Source organism: Propithecus coquereli, unplaced genomic scaffold (genome assembly GCF_000956105.1).
Source record: "Propithecus coquereli isolate 6110/MARCELLA unplaced genomic scaffold, Pcoq_1.0 Scaffold56, whole genome shotgun sequence".
NCBI classification, from domain to species: domain Eukaryota; kingdom Metazoa; phylum Chordata; class Mammalia; order Primates; family Indriidae; genus Propithecus; species Propithecus coquereli.
Genome location: NW_012151507.1, coordinates 6,770,261 through 6,789,135, shown reverse-complemented (window position 1 = coordinate 6,789,135; position 18,875 = coordinate 6,770,261). Strand labels below are relative to the sequence as shown.

Below are 18,875 nucleotides of genomic sequence, written 5' to 3'. Positions count from 1 at the left end.
CTTAGTCAGGTAACGTGGTAATCAGAATGGTTGCATTTTACTTTGTGTGGTAGGGTTGTCAGATTTAGCAAATAAAAATACAAGACATACTAAAAATTATTTGTTGTTTACCTGTAGTCTAAATTTAATTGGGTGCCCTGTATTTTACCTGTCGACCCTATGTTGGGTGACCATAAAGTCCAGAGCCAAATTTGGGGCCTACCTCAATTAAGTGTGATGGTCTTCACAGCATGCAAAATTGTAGCTATGGCTGCATCTTTCCTATACCTTATTTTCCGTTCTCTCTGAATTCTTCATGTAAGGACAAGTATGGTATCATTTATCTTTGTGAAGTGCCTTAACATTCTTTTTAGATCTTGTCAGAGTATAAATTTTTTCCCAAGATAGTGATTATAAGCCAAATGTTATATAAATATCAATGATCACCAAGTTTAAAGTTTATGAATAAACTACAAAGACATGAACAACTCACTTAATGGAAACATGACATGGCAGGAAGACATGAAAATGTGTGTGAGAAAACATTTGTTTGGCACTATGAGCAAAGAGGAAAAATAATAAGTCTGGCTAAAATGCCACTTCCCCTTTATCCAACACCAACAAAAAGATATTAATGACATACCATTAGGGCAAATCTAGCACTGAAGTCTATCCTTGAACCAAACAACAAGTTTAAGAAAATAATGCTTCAAAGTATCTGCTCCTAAATAAGAGTTTAGAGGAGATCTGAACTTTAAGCCATATGCTATTACGGTAATCGGCTTACTTTTAGTTTCTTCAGATGATTGCAGATGCTATTTGAAGAATGAATAAAGCTGAAAACAAACAAGAATGAATAAGCAAAGTCATCTGGAGTTAACAGAAGTATATGGTAAACTTAGTGCTGTTGAGTTTAAAGACAATTTTAAAATTTATGTTTATGGGCAAGAGTAAAACTGTATGAAGTAAATTAGGTCTAATGAAATAGTAGGAAATTAAACATACATTTGATTAAGTTAAAAATAATCTAAATTAGTGGCAAGTGATCCTCCTGCCCCAGCCTCCCCAGTAGCTGGGACTACAGGTGTACACCATCACGCCCAGCTAATTTTTCTATTTTTTATAAAGAGTTGCTTAGGCTGGTCTACAAATCCTGGCCTCAAGAAATCCTCCTGCCTTTGCCTCCCAAAGTGCTATGATTACAGGCGAGCCACTGAGCTGGCCTACATTTTACTAAAAGCAATAGACAAAAGAAAACAATTAGAGGCATTAACAATTGGAAAAGAAGAAATAAAACTACTGATATGGAGATGACATGGGATGTCAAGAAAACTCTGAAGAATCAATGGTAAAAGTAACTCAAAGAATAAACAAATTCAGTGAGGTAGCTTTCGTATACATTGATAATATGTTAGAAAACATAATGGAGGAAAAAACCTATTTTCACTAGCAACAAAAAATATACTTAGAAATAAACTTAAAAAAGAAGAATATAAACCCTAGATGAATAAAACTACGAAACATTCCTGACAGATTAAAAAAGTAGAACTGAAGAAATGAAATCTTGTTCTTGGATGGGATAACTCAATATCATAAAAATGACTGTTCTTCCTAAATTAACTTAATGAATATACCAACAAGTTTTTTTCTTGGGACTGGATAAGAAATTTCCTACTACTGAAATTTATCTGGAAAAATAAACATGCAAGACAGTTAGGCAAACATTGAAAAAAAAGAGTTACATGGCGGGGCGAGGGGTTATTAGCCCTACCGCATAATAAAATACATTACAAAGCCTTGGTAAGTAAACTATTACAGAAAGCAGTGTTGTACTGGTACATAGCCCAGAACAGAAGGTCCAAAAGCAAGTACATATAGAAATTTGGTACATAATAAAGATGCTATCTCAAATCACTGAGGCAAAGAAAGACTTTTAAGTAAATGGTACTGGGACCAGATGGCCATTTGGAAAAAGACAAAATCAGTTCATTTCACACCATACACAAAGATGAACTCAGAGAGACTATACATATGCTAGAAAAAATATGTGTAAATTTCTCTGTAATCTGGGTTTGGAGAGGCCTTTCAAACTCTACCTCAAAATCTAGATGCAATAAAAGATTGATATATTTGACAACGTTAAAAAAAGCCAAAAATTTTTGCATGGCCAAAAATACAATAAGCAAAGTTGAAAGATAAATGCAAACTAAAATAAAATATTTGTAGCATGTATCACAGATGAAAGGCTATCATTGTTGGTACATAGAGAACTTTAAAAAATTGAGGGGATAAAAAGAGCAAAAATCTAATATGAAAATAGGCAAAAGATATTAAAACACAATTCGAAAGAATTATAAAAATGGCCCATATACATATGAAAGATGTTCAACTTTACTTATTTTAAGAGAAATGAAAATTAAAACTACATTGAAATTCCATTCTCATCTATTTAATTAGCAAAAAATCAAGAGGTTGACAGTACATTCTGTTGGTGAAGCTGTGGGGAAACAGTCATCCTCATATATTACTGGTTGGAATGGTTCATTCCCTAAGGAGGGGAATTTGGTGATACTTAACAAAATTACATATGCTGTTAAACTTTGGCCCTGCAGTCCAATTTCTAGGAATTTATTCTGAAGATAAAACCTCCAATAATACTGAAATATTTATACACAAGGCTATTCATTGCAGTATTATTTGTAATGGCAGATTTTTTTTTTTTGAGATAGTTTTGCTCTGTTGCTCCAGCTAGCGTGCAGTGGTGTCATCATAGTTCACTGCAACCTCAAGCTCCTGGGCTCCAGCAATCCTCCTGCCTCAGCCTCCCAAGTAGCTGGAACTACAGGTGCACACCACCATGACTGGCTAATTTTTGCTATTTTTTGGTAGAGACGGGATGTCGCTCTTGCAGGCTGGTCTTGAACTCCTGAATTCAAGCAGTCCTCCTGCCTAGGCCTCCCAGAGTGCTAGGATCACAGGCATGAGCCACTGTGCTGGCCTGTAATGGCAAAATATTTAAAACTACCTAAATGCTCAAACATTAGAGACTAACTGAATAAACAGTGGTACACTCACACAAGGAGTACAATGCAGCTACGAAGAAAGAACAAGGAAGATCTCTATGAACTGATACGGAATGAATTCCAGAATATATTAAGTAAAAGGCAAAGTGTAGAAAAGAAGTAGAAAGAAGAAAACATATATGTATCTGTTTAATTTTGTAAAAGGAAACACAGGAAGGATAAACCAGAACCTACCAATCATCAAAATAATAAATAGCAACAAAGGACTATAATCCACTGAATAGAGTAAGAGTTCATGAGTCCATAATGTTAATCAATCAACCAACCAACCAATAAGGCACAAGGAAAGTTCTTTCTTACAGCAGAATTAGATAGAAAAATGGAGTTTAAAAAAAAATCACAACTTTGCAATCATCAAAGTAAGTGTTCAGGAAGAAAGAAATATGAAAGGAATGAAAGAATATGAAAGGAGCATAGGGCCAGGCGGTGGTTCACAGTTGTAATCCTAACACTCTGGGAGGCCGAGGTGGGAGGATCACTCCAGGCCAGGAGTTTGAGACCAGCCTGAGCAAGAGCGAGAACTCCTCTTTACAAAAAATAGAAAAATTAGCTGAGTGTGGTGGCATGTGCCGTAGTCCCAGCTACTCGGGAGGCTGAAGCAGAAGGATGGCTTGAACCCAAGAGTTTGAGGTTGCAGTGAGCTATGATGCCATTGCACTCTAATCAGGGTGACAGAGTGAGACTCTGTCTCCAAAAAAAAAAAAAAAAAAAAGTATAGGAGTGTTCAGGAATAAAGGAATATGATATATGTAACATACTTTCTGCTGCTCAGAAAAAAATGTTTATAGAGCAAGGAAAGAATGATAAGGTAAATGAGGCAAAATGTTAACAATTGGTAAATCTGGGTAAAGGGTATAGGAAAGTTTTGTCGTATTCCTACAATTTCTTGTAAATTTGAATTTTTTTCAAATAAATTTTAAAATTTATTTTTCCAATCTGATAGGCATCTTGTTTTGATGCATGTTTCTGTAATAATACATGAGGTTTAGCATCTTTTCATATGTTTATTTTCCATTTGACTATCTTTGTTTTACACATGGTTTATTCATATCCTTTGCCTATTTTTTTATTGTGTTTTTATGCTTTTTTCCTGATTTGTATGAGCTTTATGGGAATTAGCATTTTTTTCTGTCATGTATGCTCCAAATAAGTTTTCTGAGTTTGTCATTGATTTTTCAGTTCATGGTGCTTTTTGTTGTTGTTATAAAGAACAAAAAATTTATGCAATCAAATTTATTAATCTCTTTCTTTATGACTTCTGGGCTGTATCCTGCTTAGATCCTTCTCTAGTACCAAAATGTTTATGCTTTAATATTTCTTAAGGCCAATAACCTAATACTACCAGAAACTTCCTGCTTATTCCAGTATATATACATAGTCCCCTCTTCTTAAAACAATCCCTTCCTTCGGATTTCATGAACCCATTCTTCTAGTTTTCTTCTTCTCTCTTCTCTAGTTATTCCCAGTTACCTTTGTCAGTTGCTTTTTTACTAATTATCCCTCAATATTGGAAAAATTTTAGGGCTCTTCTCTTCTCTCTCCCACACAGGTGATCTCATCAGTACTGATTTGTTGACCTTGTTTATGGTGGCTTTTGTTATAAAAAGTTATAAAATTTTATGCAATTAAATTTATCAATCTTTTCTTTTATGACATCTGGGTTATATCCTGCTTAAAAAGGGTTAGGCCATGGCTTAATTACTATGTTGATGACTCCTAAATTTTAATCTCAGCCTAACCTCTTTTCTAAGGAACAGACTTATACAAATAGTCCCCTGTTCAATATCTCTACTTAGATATCTCACAGGTGGCTCAAAAACTAAACAAATCTAAAACAGATTTGTTTTTGATTTTATCTCCTCAAACTGTTCCACTCTCCAGTATCTGTAGTACAAATTTCCAGAAATGGGATTGCAGAGTCAAAAAAGTGTGTGATTTTGATGGATACTGCCAAATTTCCTTTCAAAAAGGTTATACCAAGTTACACTCACTTTAGTAACGTACTTATTTACCCACGGCCTTAACAACAGGGTGTACAATCAAATTTCTGGATATTTGTAATCTGATAGATAAAATGGTACTTTGGTGTAATTATGTGTTTTAGTTATTTTGAATAAACTTTAGCAGATTTTTATATGTTTAAGGGCAATCTAAATTTCTTTTCTGTTTACTGCTCATTTTTCTGTTAGGTCATTGGTCTAGGTTACTTAAAGAGATTAACTTTTTGTCTGTGATGAGTTCCAAATATTTTCCCCCAGTTTGTCTTTGACCTTTATCTTCTTATTGTTGTTTTGCCATGCAGAAAATTTTGATTTTTATGTAGTCAAATCTATCAATTTTATCTTCTATCTCTTCTGGATTAGTCAGTTAGAGAGACCTTTTTTACTTCAAGATTATAAAGGAATTGTTCCATGTCATTCTAATATTTTTATGGTTTCATTTTGTATGCTTAAATCTTTGAGCCATTGGAGGTTTTTCTGGTGGACGGAGGGTGATATTAAAGCATGGAATAGACCATGTTTTTCCTTTGTTAAAAAGCTTTAATGGTTTTCTATCACTTTTAAGATTAAATCCCAAATTCTTAACATGGTCTATCAACTTCAATTTGTCCCTCTTCTTTCTGTGAAATCATCATGTAAGTAACATCCTCTACCCCCTTGCTCTCTGGGTCTCACTGTTTTTTTTTCGGTTCTTCAAACTATTTATGCTTTCTAATCTCTCAGGATTTTGCATGAGCTGTTCCAAAACCAAAGTTAAATTTCTCTGTAGTACACTCTTAAATCAGCCAGGGCTGTGTCTTTATAGCACCCATTAACTGTAATTAATTATTTATATAATTATGCATTTAATGACTATCTTCACTGCTAGATTATAAACTCCATGAGTACAGAGAGTTTAGGTTTCTTGTTCACTATTGTAGCCTATATTCCCAAGCACAGTGGCTGAAACATAGTAGGTTTACCAATATTTGTTAAATGAATATGTGAAAAATAGCAGGTTTAATGAAAACCCTTTTGATAACATCTAAATTCATCTTTTCTGCTTATTAGTTCACCAAATAACCTCTAATTTATAATTTATTCTAAAGAATCCACAAATGACTGATACCAGGTATCCTATCAGGCACAGATCCTCCTGTCAATTAATGAACTGTATTTTAGATTATAAATTAGCTTTTTATGAATATGGCTAGGAAGAATCAATCCCTAAACCTTAACTTTTGCAGATAGAACACAAAACTGGTCTGTAAAATAAAAACCAGGTTTAGGGTTTATAACAACTTACTTCTTTTAATGTTATGAATTAGAATCTGCAGTAAATACTCGGCAAGTGTTATCAGATTGTGAACCCATATTGCTCTCCTGACAAATAGGTTATGAATGCATTCAAACCACCAAGTGCAACTCACCTCTTGGAAGTTGTGTTGAGTGAACTTGTCTGCTATCCTCAGCAACTCGCGACATGAATGTGTGTCAGCAAAAGCCCGAATGCCCAGGCAGTTAGAAGGATCTAATTGTCTCTTTAAGAATTCACAGCAGGCTTCCTGTATTTCTGCCAGCTGGAGAAGACAAGCAGCTGGCAGAAGGGTCTGCACATTGCCCTCTTCCACAGTTATCTGGGAGGTGTATGCAAAGTCAATCAGTAGTTCCATAGCCCTCTCATCTATGTCTCGGATCACAACTTCTGTCTGGCGGCTCTCTGCCAACTCTCCTGTAAACATAGCTCGGAAGTAGGGACTACAGGCCGACAAAATGACTCGATGGGCGTATATCTTCTTAGCGCCCACAACTAGCACCACATCACATAGCTCCCGGTGCTTTCTCAGGAGGTTAATGACTTCCAGGGTTTGTCGAGGGTGCTTGTCAGAGATATAGGGCATGCGGGCAGGTTGGGGAACCCCTTCTGGCAGTTTGTTGGGGTCTCCAAGGGTGCAGCGGCTTGTTACATCCATTCCAGACTCTCCTGGTCGAATGTTGGCACACCTAAAGGATTGAAGGGGGATGCAGAGAAGATGGCAATATTATTATAAGCTTACTTCTGCCCTAGAGTGTTCAGAAGTCAAGAGATAGGGAAACCTGCAATTACCAAAAGAGGGAAACTAGGTCCCCACAGAACTCCATTTCTAAGAACTCTAGAACTCATAAACTTCCTTAAAGTCTCTTGACGAATGAGTGGTATTAATTTCCTAAAATAAAGGACAATTGCTTTTTCATCCCAGAAATAGTCAGACTATCTAGGACCACATCTCTCACAACATTAAGAAATATTTATAAAAAACATTTGTAAATGATTTTCTCTGCACAAAACAGATCTATGAACTTTAATTCCTAAATCCGATTTAATCAAAAGCTTGGTATTTGTTATTTTTCTAAAACAGCTGGTGTTTCTCATTCTCACTGGGTGTTACTTTAAATTTATATAAGGTTCAGCACAAAATCTGTAAAATATAGCTCATGTTGCATGAAAAGGTCAGAAGGAAAATAGGCAAGGGTCCAAAAAAGTAACTTTATATTTAATACTATATTTCTTTGATTCTAAGATGCGTGCTTTTCATAGTTTAATATTTAATGAAAATTGAAAATCATCTAAAGCTGATGTCAAAGACACTTGCCAGCTACCAGATAGAGAGGCTATGATCAATTGTTACTGTCCCCACATGGAAATTTTAGCACATTTCTTGAAACAGATAATAGAATTTTCAAAGCCAGGAAAGGCCTATGTGATGGATTCTTATATCAAAAATGACAATCGCTCAGGATTTGAGAACTTGTGGTTAACTTTCAAGGGAAGAGATTTTACCCCAAATGATACACAATTCATTTAAAAAGTCTTGTCATTTAACCAAACAGGATATATGTCTTTGTTATGTCTCAAAATTATACAATTACAATGGTTCTAAAGAAGTAAAAAAAGAAAAAATTTTAAAAACCCCACATAGGAACCCCCTCATCACAAATACATAGGTTATATTAAGTAATGTGTCCCTGTGATACCACAGATACTTGCTGAGAGCCAAACAATTCAGAGGATTCTTTAGTCTCTGAATTACAGAAAAGTTTAGAATCAAATTTTGATTATGATACTGAAGAAAACTGAGTACAGGCATACCTGTTCTATTGTGCTTTGATTTACTGTACTTCACAGATACTGCATTTTTTAATGAATTGAAGGTTTGTGGCAACCCTGCATTGAGCAAGTCTATGGGCATCATTTTTCCAATACCGTGTGCTGACTTTGGGTCTCTGCATCACATTTTGGTAATTCTCGCATTATGTCAGACTTTTTCTTTGTTATTATATTTTTCATGGTGATCAGTGATCTTAGCTGTTACAACTGTAATTATTTTGGGATGCTACACACTATACCCATATAAGACAGTGAACTTAACGGATAAATGTGTGTGTTCTGACTGTTCCACCATCTGTTCCGCCCTGTCTTTCTCTTCCTTGGGCCCCCCTATTCCCGGAGACAACAACATTGAAATTAGGTCAATTAATAATCCCCCACAATGGCCTCTAAGTGTTCAAGTGAAAGGAAGAGTTGCATGTCTCTTTAAATCAAAAGCTAGAAATGATTAAGCTCAGTGAGGAAGGCATGTTGGAAGCCAAGATGGGCCAAAAGGTAGACCTCTTGTGCCAAACAGCCAAGTTGTGAATACAAAGAAAAAGTTCTTCAAGGAAATTAATATGCTCCTCCAGGGAACACATGAATGATAAGAAAGGGAAACAGCCTTATGGCTGATATGGGAAAAGTTTTAGTGGTCTGGATAGAAGATCAAACCAGACACAAAATTCCCTTAAACCAAAGCCTAACCCAGAGCAAGGCGTTAACTCTGTTCAATTTTATGAAGGCTGAGGAGGTGAGGAAGGTGCAGAAGAGCTGGAAGCTAGTAGAGGTTGGTTCATGAGGTTCAAAGAAAGAAGCCATCTCTATCACACAAAAGTATAACGTGAAACAGTACATGCTGATGTAGAAGCTGCAAGTCATCCAGAAGATAACTGATGAAGGTGGCTACTCTAAACAACAGATTTTCAATGGACATGAAACAGTCTTCTGGAAGAAGATGCCATATAGAACTTTCATAGCTAGAGAGAAGTCAATGCCTGGCTTTAAAACTTCAAAGGACAGGTGACTCTCTTGTTAGGGGTTAATGCAGCTTGTAACTTTAAATTAAAGCCAATGTTCATTTACCATTTTGAAAATTCTAGGGCCCTTAAGAATTATGTTAAATAGTCTACAGTCATACCACCATGAATGCACCCAATCTTGTCCGATCTTGGAAGCTAAGCAGTGTTGGGCCCGGTTAGTACTTGGATATGGGAGACCACCTGGCAATACTGGCCACTGTAGGCTTAAAAAAAAAGTTATGCTAAATCTACTCCACCTGTGCTCTGTAAATGGAACAAAGCCAGGGTGACAGCACATCTGTTTACAGCAGGGTGTACTGAATATTTTAAGTCCACTGTTGCAATCTACTCCTCAGAAAATAAGGTTACTTTCAAAATATTACTGCTCATTGACAATACACCTAGTCACCCAAGAGCTCTGATGGAGCTATACAAGGAAGTGAATGTTGTTTCCATACCTGCTAATACAATATCCATTCTGCAGTCCATTGATCAAGCAGTCATTTTGACTTTCAGGTCTTATTATTTAAGAAATACATTTTATAAGGCTATAGCTGTTATAGATAGTAATTCCTCTCATGGATCTGGGCAAAGTCAATTGAAAATCTTCTGGAAAGGATTCACTATTCTAGATGCCATTAAGAACATTCATGATTCATGGGAGAAGGTCAAAATATCAGCATTACCAGGAGTTTGAAAGAAGTTGATTCCAACCCTCATGGATGACTTTGAGGGGTTCAAGACTTCAGTGGAGGAAGTCGCTGCAGATGTGATGGATACAGCAAGAGAACTGGAATTAGAAGTGGAACCTTAAGATGCAACTGAATTGCTGCAATCTCAAACAGACGGGGAGTTGCTTCTTACTGATGTGCAAAGAAAGTGGTTTCTTGAGAGGGAATCTACTCCTGATGAAGATGCTGTGAACACTGTTCAAGTGACAACAAAGGACCTACAATATTATATAAACTTAGTTGATAAAACAGCAATGCTTGAGAGGATTGACTCTAATTTTGAAAGAAGTTCTACTGTGGGTAAAATGCTATCAAACACGTGTCATATGCTACAGAGAAATCTTTTGTGAAAGGAAGAGTTAACTGATGAGGCAAACTGCCTCTGGAAAGGATTCACTATTCTAGATGCCATTAAGAACATTCATGATTCATGGGAGAAAGTCAAAATATCAACATTAACAGGAGTTTGAAAGAAGTTGATTCCAGCCCTCATGGATGACTTTGAGGGGTTCAAGACTTCAGTGGAGGAAGTCCAGTATTTCTATTTCTGAAAAGTTATTAAATCAACTCTGTGTCCTAAGTGAGGAAACACAGTAAATAACCATGAAATTAATTATAATAGTTTGTTCCTAACAAGGGAAAGAATCAAATCGAATATTTTACACATCAATCACAGAGAGAAATGAATGAGTATGAAGAGTTAAAATTCCTTTCCCTACATAAGTTGGACTGAGTCAAACCACAGACGTCTTACAATATTTTACTTTTGCTTAAAAAGTTACATAAAAGTGAAGTTTTACTTATGTTTTCTTTTCTTTTTTTTCCCTCCAAGTCTAATAGCTCTGATACTTGAGTACTATGGTTATTTTGTTATAATTTTGATATTTATATAAAGTCTTTCAAAATGGCCTCTGGAATCAGCAGAACCTGGGTTGAAATCCTAGTACTGACAATTACTGGACAAGTTACTTATCCTCTTAATCCTCAGTTTCTTTGGCTCTAAAATGGGTATCTACTGCCTAAGGTAAATACTAAATGAGACAATTCACATAAAAGCTTTCAGTTCAGTGCTTGCTATATAGTAACCATTTTAAATTGCAGCTAATAGTAATAAGACTATCTACATTCGGTTATGCTTATCCATATTAAAAATTAACCTAAGTTCATATGCTGTAATATTTAGATGAATTTTGAATTAATGATAATTCAGCAAGTCTGGATTGAAGCTTATCTTTACTTAGAAATCCTTTCTTCAGAGTTTATGAAAATTGGGCTGGGCATGGTGGCTCACACCTGTAATCCCAGCACTCTGGGAGGCTGAGGCAGGAGGATTGTTTGAGGTTAGGAATTCAAGACCAGCCTGAGCAAGAGCAAGACCCCATCTCTACCAAAATAGAAAAAATGAGTCAGGCATGATGGCATGTGCCTATAGTCCCAGCTACGGGGGAGGCTGAGGCAGGAGGATCACTTCAACCAAGGAGTTTGAGGCTGTAGTGAGCTGTGATGATGCCACTGCACTCTAGCCAGGGTGACAGAGTGAGACTGTCTCAAAAAAAAAAGTTTATGAAAATTAAACTGGTAAAGAAAATGGCAGGTGAGATGATTATTTATTTAGCAGGATGCTAAAGAGCCTCCAGATCAAGATCTTGTTAATTTGGGTCTAGAGATATGAAATATGACAATAAGCTTCATTTAGAAGTACTATATATATCAAATTGCTCCCACCAAATTGGTCTGAATTAGTGATTACAAAAGAAACATGTAAGTCTATAAACAGACATTCTTCAATTTACAAATAAGTAGTTTTCTAAAAGTTTAATTTTACATTGGCTGCTTGGAGGTTTGTATTTTTCTATAGTAAGAGTGCTGTAAATGGGGGCTAGGTTTAGTTGCAAAATTCATTGCATCACAAGAAGCATTAAAAAATGAAACAGGCTCGGTGTGGTGGCTCACACCTGTAATTCTAGCACTCTGGGAGGCCAAGGCGGGTGGATCGCTCAAGGTCAGGAGTTCGAGACCAGCCTGAGTAAGAGCGAGACCCCATCTCTACTAAAAATATAAAGAAATTATCTGGACAACTAAAAATATATATATATATAAAAAATTAGCCGGGCATGGTGACGCATGCCTGTAGTCCCAGCTACTCGGGAGGCTGAGGCAGGAGGATCGCTTGAGCCCAGGAGTTTGAGGTTGCTGTGAGCTACGCTGATGCCACGGCACTCTAGCCAGGGCAACAGAGCCAGATTCTGTCTCAAAAAAAAAAAAAAAAAAGAAACAGAAGATAAGAAAATGACAAAATGAGGCCAGGTGTTGTGGCTCATGCCTGTAATCCCAGCTCTTAGGGAGGCTAAGGTGGGAGGATTACTTAAGGCCAGGAGTTCAAAGCTGCAGTGAGCTATGATGACACCACTGAACTCTAGCCTGGGCAACAGAGCGAGATCCTGTCTCAAAAAAAAGGAAGAAAGAAAAGAAAGGAGAATCTCTGCCTCTTAATTAAAATGGCAGTAATTCTTTTAACAAATATTTATGAATTGCTTTTAATGTACAAGGCATTTTGTTATGGACTATGGAAAATTCAAAGGAGTATGAAGAGGCAATCAAACTTAATTATCTAGAGGGGGAGATACATGAATAACCAGAAAGAAGGCAACCAGGATAAAAAAAATGTGGTTCTGATACAGGAATTTTTAGAGGTGACAGATATGTTTAATATCTTGCTTGTGGTGATGGTATCATTGGTATATGCATATATCTAAACTCATCAAAATGCATACATTAAATATGTGCATTTTTGGTATATTAATTATGCCTCAATAAAGTTGAAAAAAATGTGGTTGAGAGAGGCCAAATCTCTGAAGTATTTAACATCATTCAGAAGAATCCTAGATCTGATAGGTATAAGCTATCAGAGTACTATAAGGGCATGCATTTTGTTGTAAAGTAGGAATATTACAGTGGGTTTTCTCAGAGCTTAAGTGAAGTATCTCATATCCATGCTCCAGATCATTATATTTCTGTTTCTGATCCTAGACTCCTTAGGCAGTCCTCTGATGAAAAATTCTTCCAAAGGTACCATGTTATTTAAAAGGGGAGTAGGTGACTCAAGCATTCTGATCACTGGGTTTTAGCACAGCCTCATGTGAGTCTCCCTCAGACACTAGTCATCTATGACTGTATTGAGAGTCTAATATTTGGCCTGCAGAGGGACAGTATTGCTATCAGTTTGCTACCGCTAAAGCTGTAGCACTGACAAGAACTACAGTATAATAAAACACTAGGGTATGGAAGGAGTCTCTTGGGAAGAACAGAATCTAAAAGGACATGCTAGGAAGAAGAAACAGCTTGTATTGCAAAGGCATAATGTGAAAACAAAGAACATGGTTCTTCTTTTCTCCAACTGCTATCTATTTTTTCCAAAACACTTAAAAGTTCAATCTTTCTATGCTTGCCCGCAAGTCCACAGGTGATTCTATATTCTAGCGTACAAACTGTTCATAATTCCTGACATTTGGTAGAAACAACACTGCTTATGCTTGACAATTTAAAGACTGAAATACAAAGTTGAGCAGTCAAAGGATAATTTTAACTACCACATAAACAATCAAGAAAGCTTTTAACCGCAGTACTTAATGGTGCCTTGTACGTGGTAGGTACTGAAAGAATAAATCACACAGTTAACAGTGGTATAATCAGCTTCTTTTTAAAAAAAATCACCATTAAAGACAGAAGGCCAGGTCGGGCGTGGTGGCTCACGCCTGTAATCCTAGCACTCTGGGAGGCTGAGGTGGGCGGATCATTTGAGTTCAGGAGTTCGATACCAGCCTGCGCAAGAGCGAGACCCTGTCTCTACTAAAGATAGAAAGAAATTAGCTGGACAACTAAAAATATATAGAAAAATTAGCTGGGCATGGTGGCACATGCCTGGAGTCCCAGATACTTGGGAGGCTGAAGCAGGAAGATTGCTTGAGCCCAGGAGTTTGAGGTTGCTGTGAGCTAGGCTGACGCCACGGCACTCTAGCCTGGGCAATAGAGTGAGACTCTGTCTCAAAAAAAAAAAAAAAGACAGAAGGCCAATTCAAAACTTTCTACAATACTGACATTGCATGTTAAAATTAAAGTACTATTGTTGTAACCTTAACTATATACATAAAGATGTTGAACTCAGATATAAACAATTTTTATTTCACCTAAGTACAATGTGGGTAAGCTACATTTTATATACATACCGTAAGAAAAACAAATTGTACTCTTATTATTGCATTAGTACAGATTCTGACTTTTAATAACGGGTAATTTCTATACTCTTATCAACTGTCTGGTTTTCAAACTTAGAAAGTAATTCTCTTAAATGTGGTCATTCTCCAAAGTTCTGCCTTCAGATCTCTGCTCTCTATATGCATTCTTGGACGAACTCACTTAATCTCATGGTTTCCATCACCCATGTGTGAATGAATGGCTAAAGGATTTCTACCTTCTACTTGGATAACACTGAATTCAGATCCATACGAACGTCCCAATCTCACTCAACTCAGTAAATCTCAGTGATATATCTAAAACTGATTATAACGGAAAGAATTAAACTGCTCAGTATATTAAAGTAACAGCACTTTGAAAGGGAAAGTTTTAGGGGAGAAAGGGAGAATTAGGAGAGAAGAGAAAGAGAGACTGAGTAAGAATGGTAGCAGGTTGCAATCTAAGGAGAAAGACAGTTAGTGAATGGCTGCAGAACTTTAAAACCTCCTTAATTATCCCCAAAATTTCAGTAAAACTCTGAAGGATTCAATAGCCTTGAGGATGGTGGATGGGGGAAACAAAGTTTTCAATGACCGTGATCAGTGAAGGTGAAAAAAGCGACAGTGTGTGTATGGAGTATTTCTAGAAAGAAGCTTGGCTGTGAAAAGATGAGACATGTACCATGTCTGTTTGCTTAAAGAGGGGAAAGACTGGACAATGACTATACAGTCATGCAAAGAAGCAAAAGAAGAAGTTTTAAAATATAAGTAAATGATGGAGCAAGGTCCTTGAAGAGTGGGGGTGAAGAGAACCAAAATTCAGAAGGAATGCATCTTACACAAAAAGGAAGAGATCACCATAGGAGACAGAAGAAGGTGGCGGGAGGGGAGATAATATGAATATAGGTACGTTTATTTTAGGGTAAGGAGGCATCAGGAAGTTGGGAAAATTCATACCCGATGGTCTTTTTTGTTATGTGAAGTTGGGAAGTTGGGGAGCAGGTCATTTGCTGCTAGTGAAAGGTATGGTGACGGGATCATGAGAAGTATGAGTAAGGATGTAGGGAATGAGTAAGCACTGACTAGGGGCTCACAGAAATATTGCTGGATAACAATCTTGGCCCAAATGATATTAATGACCATGACTGCAGTAGCATGAACTCCCTGTGGCTAGTTTTATCCAGCAGTACTCAACAGCCCAGATCAGATAATATAAATACCTGGATTAATCTAGAGTTGGGAAACACCGCAGATAAATTAAGGAGTCGAATAATAGCTAGATAATTATTGCAGTGTGTGAGGAAGTGAATTGGGTGAAAACAAAAAGGGCAAAGGCATGTTGACTTTGACTAAGTCAAAGAACAGATGTAGTGGGTGTTCGAGAGGTTACAGTCAGAGAACAAGTTATTAGGACTTATGATTTCAGAGAGAGTTTTTCCGAGTGAGAATAAGAGTGAACTGCTGAAATGAGTGAGGGTGGGTCACAGGAGTTTAGGAAGTCAAAGAAATGTAGGCTAGGTAAATGGATGGGTTATTTCCACGAATATTAATATCTCATGATAGTAACGACAATAATCAAATCATGTGTATGTAGTAAGCATAAATCAAAAAACAAATCAAATATCTTAGATATACTTCATGTTTACCAAAGGCACTTTACAATTTTTGATATCTCTCTAAATAAATAACATTTCTACCCATCCAAAATAAGTGAATCAACTTCAAATTTCAGTTATCAAGTCACACATTCTTCAGAGCTATTACTCTAAAAGTGTAGTCTTAATTGAGGAAAAGAAAAATTTTCTGTAAGTGGCTAAGATAATGTGAAAATCAAGTACAATGAGAAATTTAGAAAACATACTCTTTGATTCAAAGGCATTTATAACCAAGTTTTATCTCTTAGTCCAAAGACCTGCAGAATCTTTCCTTAGTTGGAATTTTGCTCTCTATGTAAATGAACACCTCTGCTTTTACACTTCCAAAGTCTTGTTTTAATTCGGAAATTAGAAACCTTTCCTTAAAAAAAGGTTCAGTTCAGCTGATTGTCATTTATAGTCCTAAACACACTTGAACAGAGAGAACTAGAGATTTGGGCATACAAACCCTCAAAACAGAAATAACATCTCAAAGTGCCAGTTCTGCCTACTAGAAGGGGACCCACTACGCACCATATTTCATACCTGATTCCAAACCAGAAAGCCAGGCTGTTAACCCCTTTTTCTTAAAATAAGTCAAGAATGTTTCAGCCCCAAGATATCTTATCACTGCTTATTAGATGAAATGAGTGTAAGTATTAAGTGCTCTGGTCCAGTGATCAAGGCAAGATTATAGCCATGGACGCAAGCTGGTCTCACTTTACCTCAGGAAGCAAAAGCCTTCCTAGAATAACCCTCAGCAACTTCTGCTGACATCTCATTGGCAGCACTGTGTCACACGGCCATTCCCAATGCAAAGAAGACTAAGAAATCAAGTAGAGTATTTAATTTTCTTGTGTCTATAGTAGCGGGAGAAAAGGAAGAAGAGGTGTTGTGCAAGCCAACCTAATGTGCATGCCACACCGGGGAACAGTTAAATCCACAGGTATATCTTCTACTACTATTTTTAAGCATATATTTTATTATTTTTATTTATTTATTTATTTATTTTTTTGCGGGAAAGCTGAGTGGGAGTGAGGGGGAGGGAGAGACCGACCACAGAGAAAGCTAGGGGAGCACCTTAATCATACATTTTAGATTGAATAGAATAAATCAGAAATTTCAAAGATATGAGATTTGAATGGGATTTTTTTGTCTTTTGAAATCGAACTCGAGGAGTAGTATCTCATTTGACCTTCACTGTGAGTAAAAAATGATCAATAAAAACTCTAGATACAATCAAATAAAATAAGACCCAAAGCTTCTTACTCAGTTTAGAACTTTCCCGGGTCTTCCTGTTAGGCCCCATATTAAACATCCCTGGTACTCCCTAGGGTTCTGTCCTCGGCATTCTCCTTTTCTGTTCTACCCTCCTTTATCCTACAGCTTGAAGAACCTTCTGCATATTGATGACTCAGAATTTTTTTTATTTCCAGCCCAAATCTTTCGTCTGCCTCAGACCATATTCCAATTACATGCTGCATATGTCTACCTGACTGTTTCCTAAACATAATATCCTTAAAGTGTAGGAAACAGAATCTATTCTTAGCTTACTGAAACCTGTTCATCTTCCTGTATTTTTTTTATCTCATCATGACAGCACCTGGTTTCCCAAGTTTGAAGTCATTTATAATATTACCCTTTCCTCACTGCATGTTCACCAAATCCTTTTGATTTTATTATTAAACAAACTCTCAATTCCACCCTCTTCTCCCACTGCCATCTACTTCAGGTCCTCATCATCTTTCACCTAAACTACCACAATTCCTTAAATTCATTTTTTTTGTCCTTATTTCTTTCCAGTCCATCATTTATGTGCCTACAAATCAACCCGAAGAACAAATATGATCTGTATAACAATGTCCACTTGCTCTTACATACCTAAAGGATAACTCTTTCCCATGGTTGCAGCCTTGCTTTCCATAATGTTTTCTCCTGTTTCTCCTTCTTCCCTCATATACCTTATACTCCAAATATACTCATCATCTGTACCTGTCAGATACTTCTGGGTCTTATTATTATTATTATTTTGCACAAGCTGTTCATTCTGTTATGTGTTCTTAATTAACTCCCTTCTTTATAAGTAAATTCTTATCCTTTTTAGAAGACCCAGCTCAAATATCACCATCTCTGTGATGCTCTCCCCATTTCCATAGATCAGAAGTTCCCTCCTCTGGGTTTACATTGCTATTCAATTTCTGTTCATGTTGTATTATGATATGTTTCCATCACCTCATCTATATACATGCAGTATACAGGCATAGAGGAGGTACTGTATAAATGTGAATAAACCCATTTCTAATAAAATCAGGCTTAGTTTCCTATTTATATATTTAAGGAAAGATGGAAGAATTATATTACAAAATGTTTTAGTATCTTGAAATGAAATTAAATGATTAAAAAATAATATCTTGGAAATCAGAAATATTGCGATTGTAGACTGGTACGACCGCTAAGGAGGAAAATTTGTCAATATCTACCAAAATTTAAAAATACTCTTTTACTGACCAATTCTACATATAAGAATTTATTCTACACTTACACATTTGGGTAAAAACTACCTACAAGGATATTCATTGCAGAACTGGTTGTGAGAACAAAATAGTTGAAATAACTAAATGTCTCTCAAAAGGGACTGGTTAACTATAATGCATACAGATAATGGAATGCTACATAATTATTAAAAAAATAAGGAAGGTCTATATTTATTTGTCGCAATCTACAAAATACTTTGTGAGGTGAATAAAGAAAGAAAGAGAAGAATGTGCATGATATGCTGACATTAGTGTTTTTTTTAAAAAGGAAGATATCCTATATATGCTTATATATGCATCACAATGCCTCTGAAGAAATGCACGAGAAACTGCTTACAGTGGTTGCCTATGGAGATGACAACTGGGAGCTGTGGTCAGCGCCGGAAGACTTATTTTTAATTGAATATCCTATTGTATCTTTTTTTTTTTTGAGACAGAGTCTCGCTCTGTTGGCCGGGCTAGAGTGCCGTCAGCCTAGCTCACAGCAACCTCAAACTCCTGGGTTCAGGCCGGGCACAGTGGCTCACACCTGTAATCCTAGCACTCTGGGAGGC

General features: G+C 36.5%; 1 protein-coding gene across 1 annotated transcript in view; it reads right to left on the bottom strand.

Moving 5' to 3' along the window:
* The window catches only part of KLHL20 (kelch-like family member 20), a 59,403-nt gene that overhangs the window by 37,075 nt on the left and 3,453 nt on the right, over positions 1–18,875 (bottom strand). Inside the window, exon 3 of the mRNA XM_012657722.1 lies at positions 6,472–7,045. Coding sequence (XP_012513176.1) covers positions 6,472–7,045 — 574 coding nt within the window. The remainder of the gene's footprint in view (positions 1–6,471; positions 7,046–18,875) is intronic.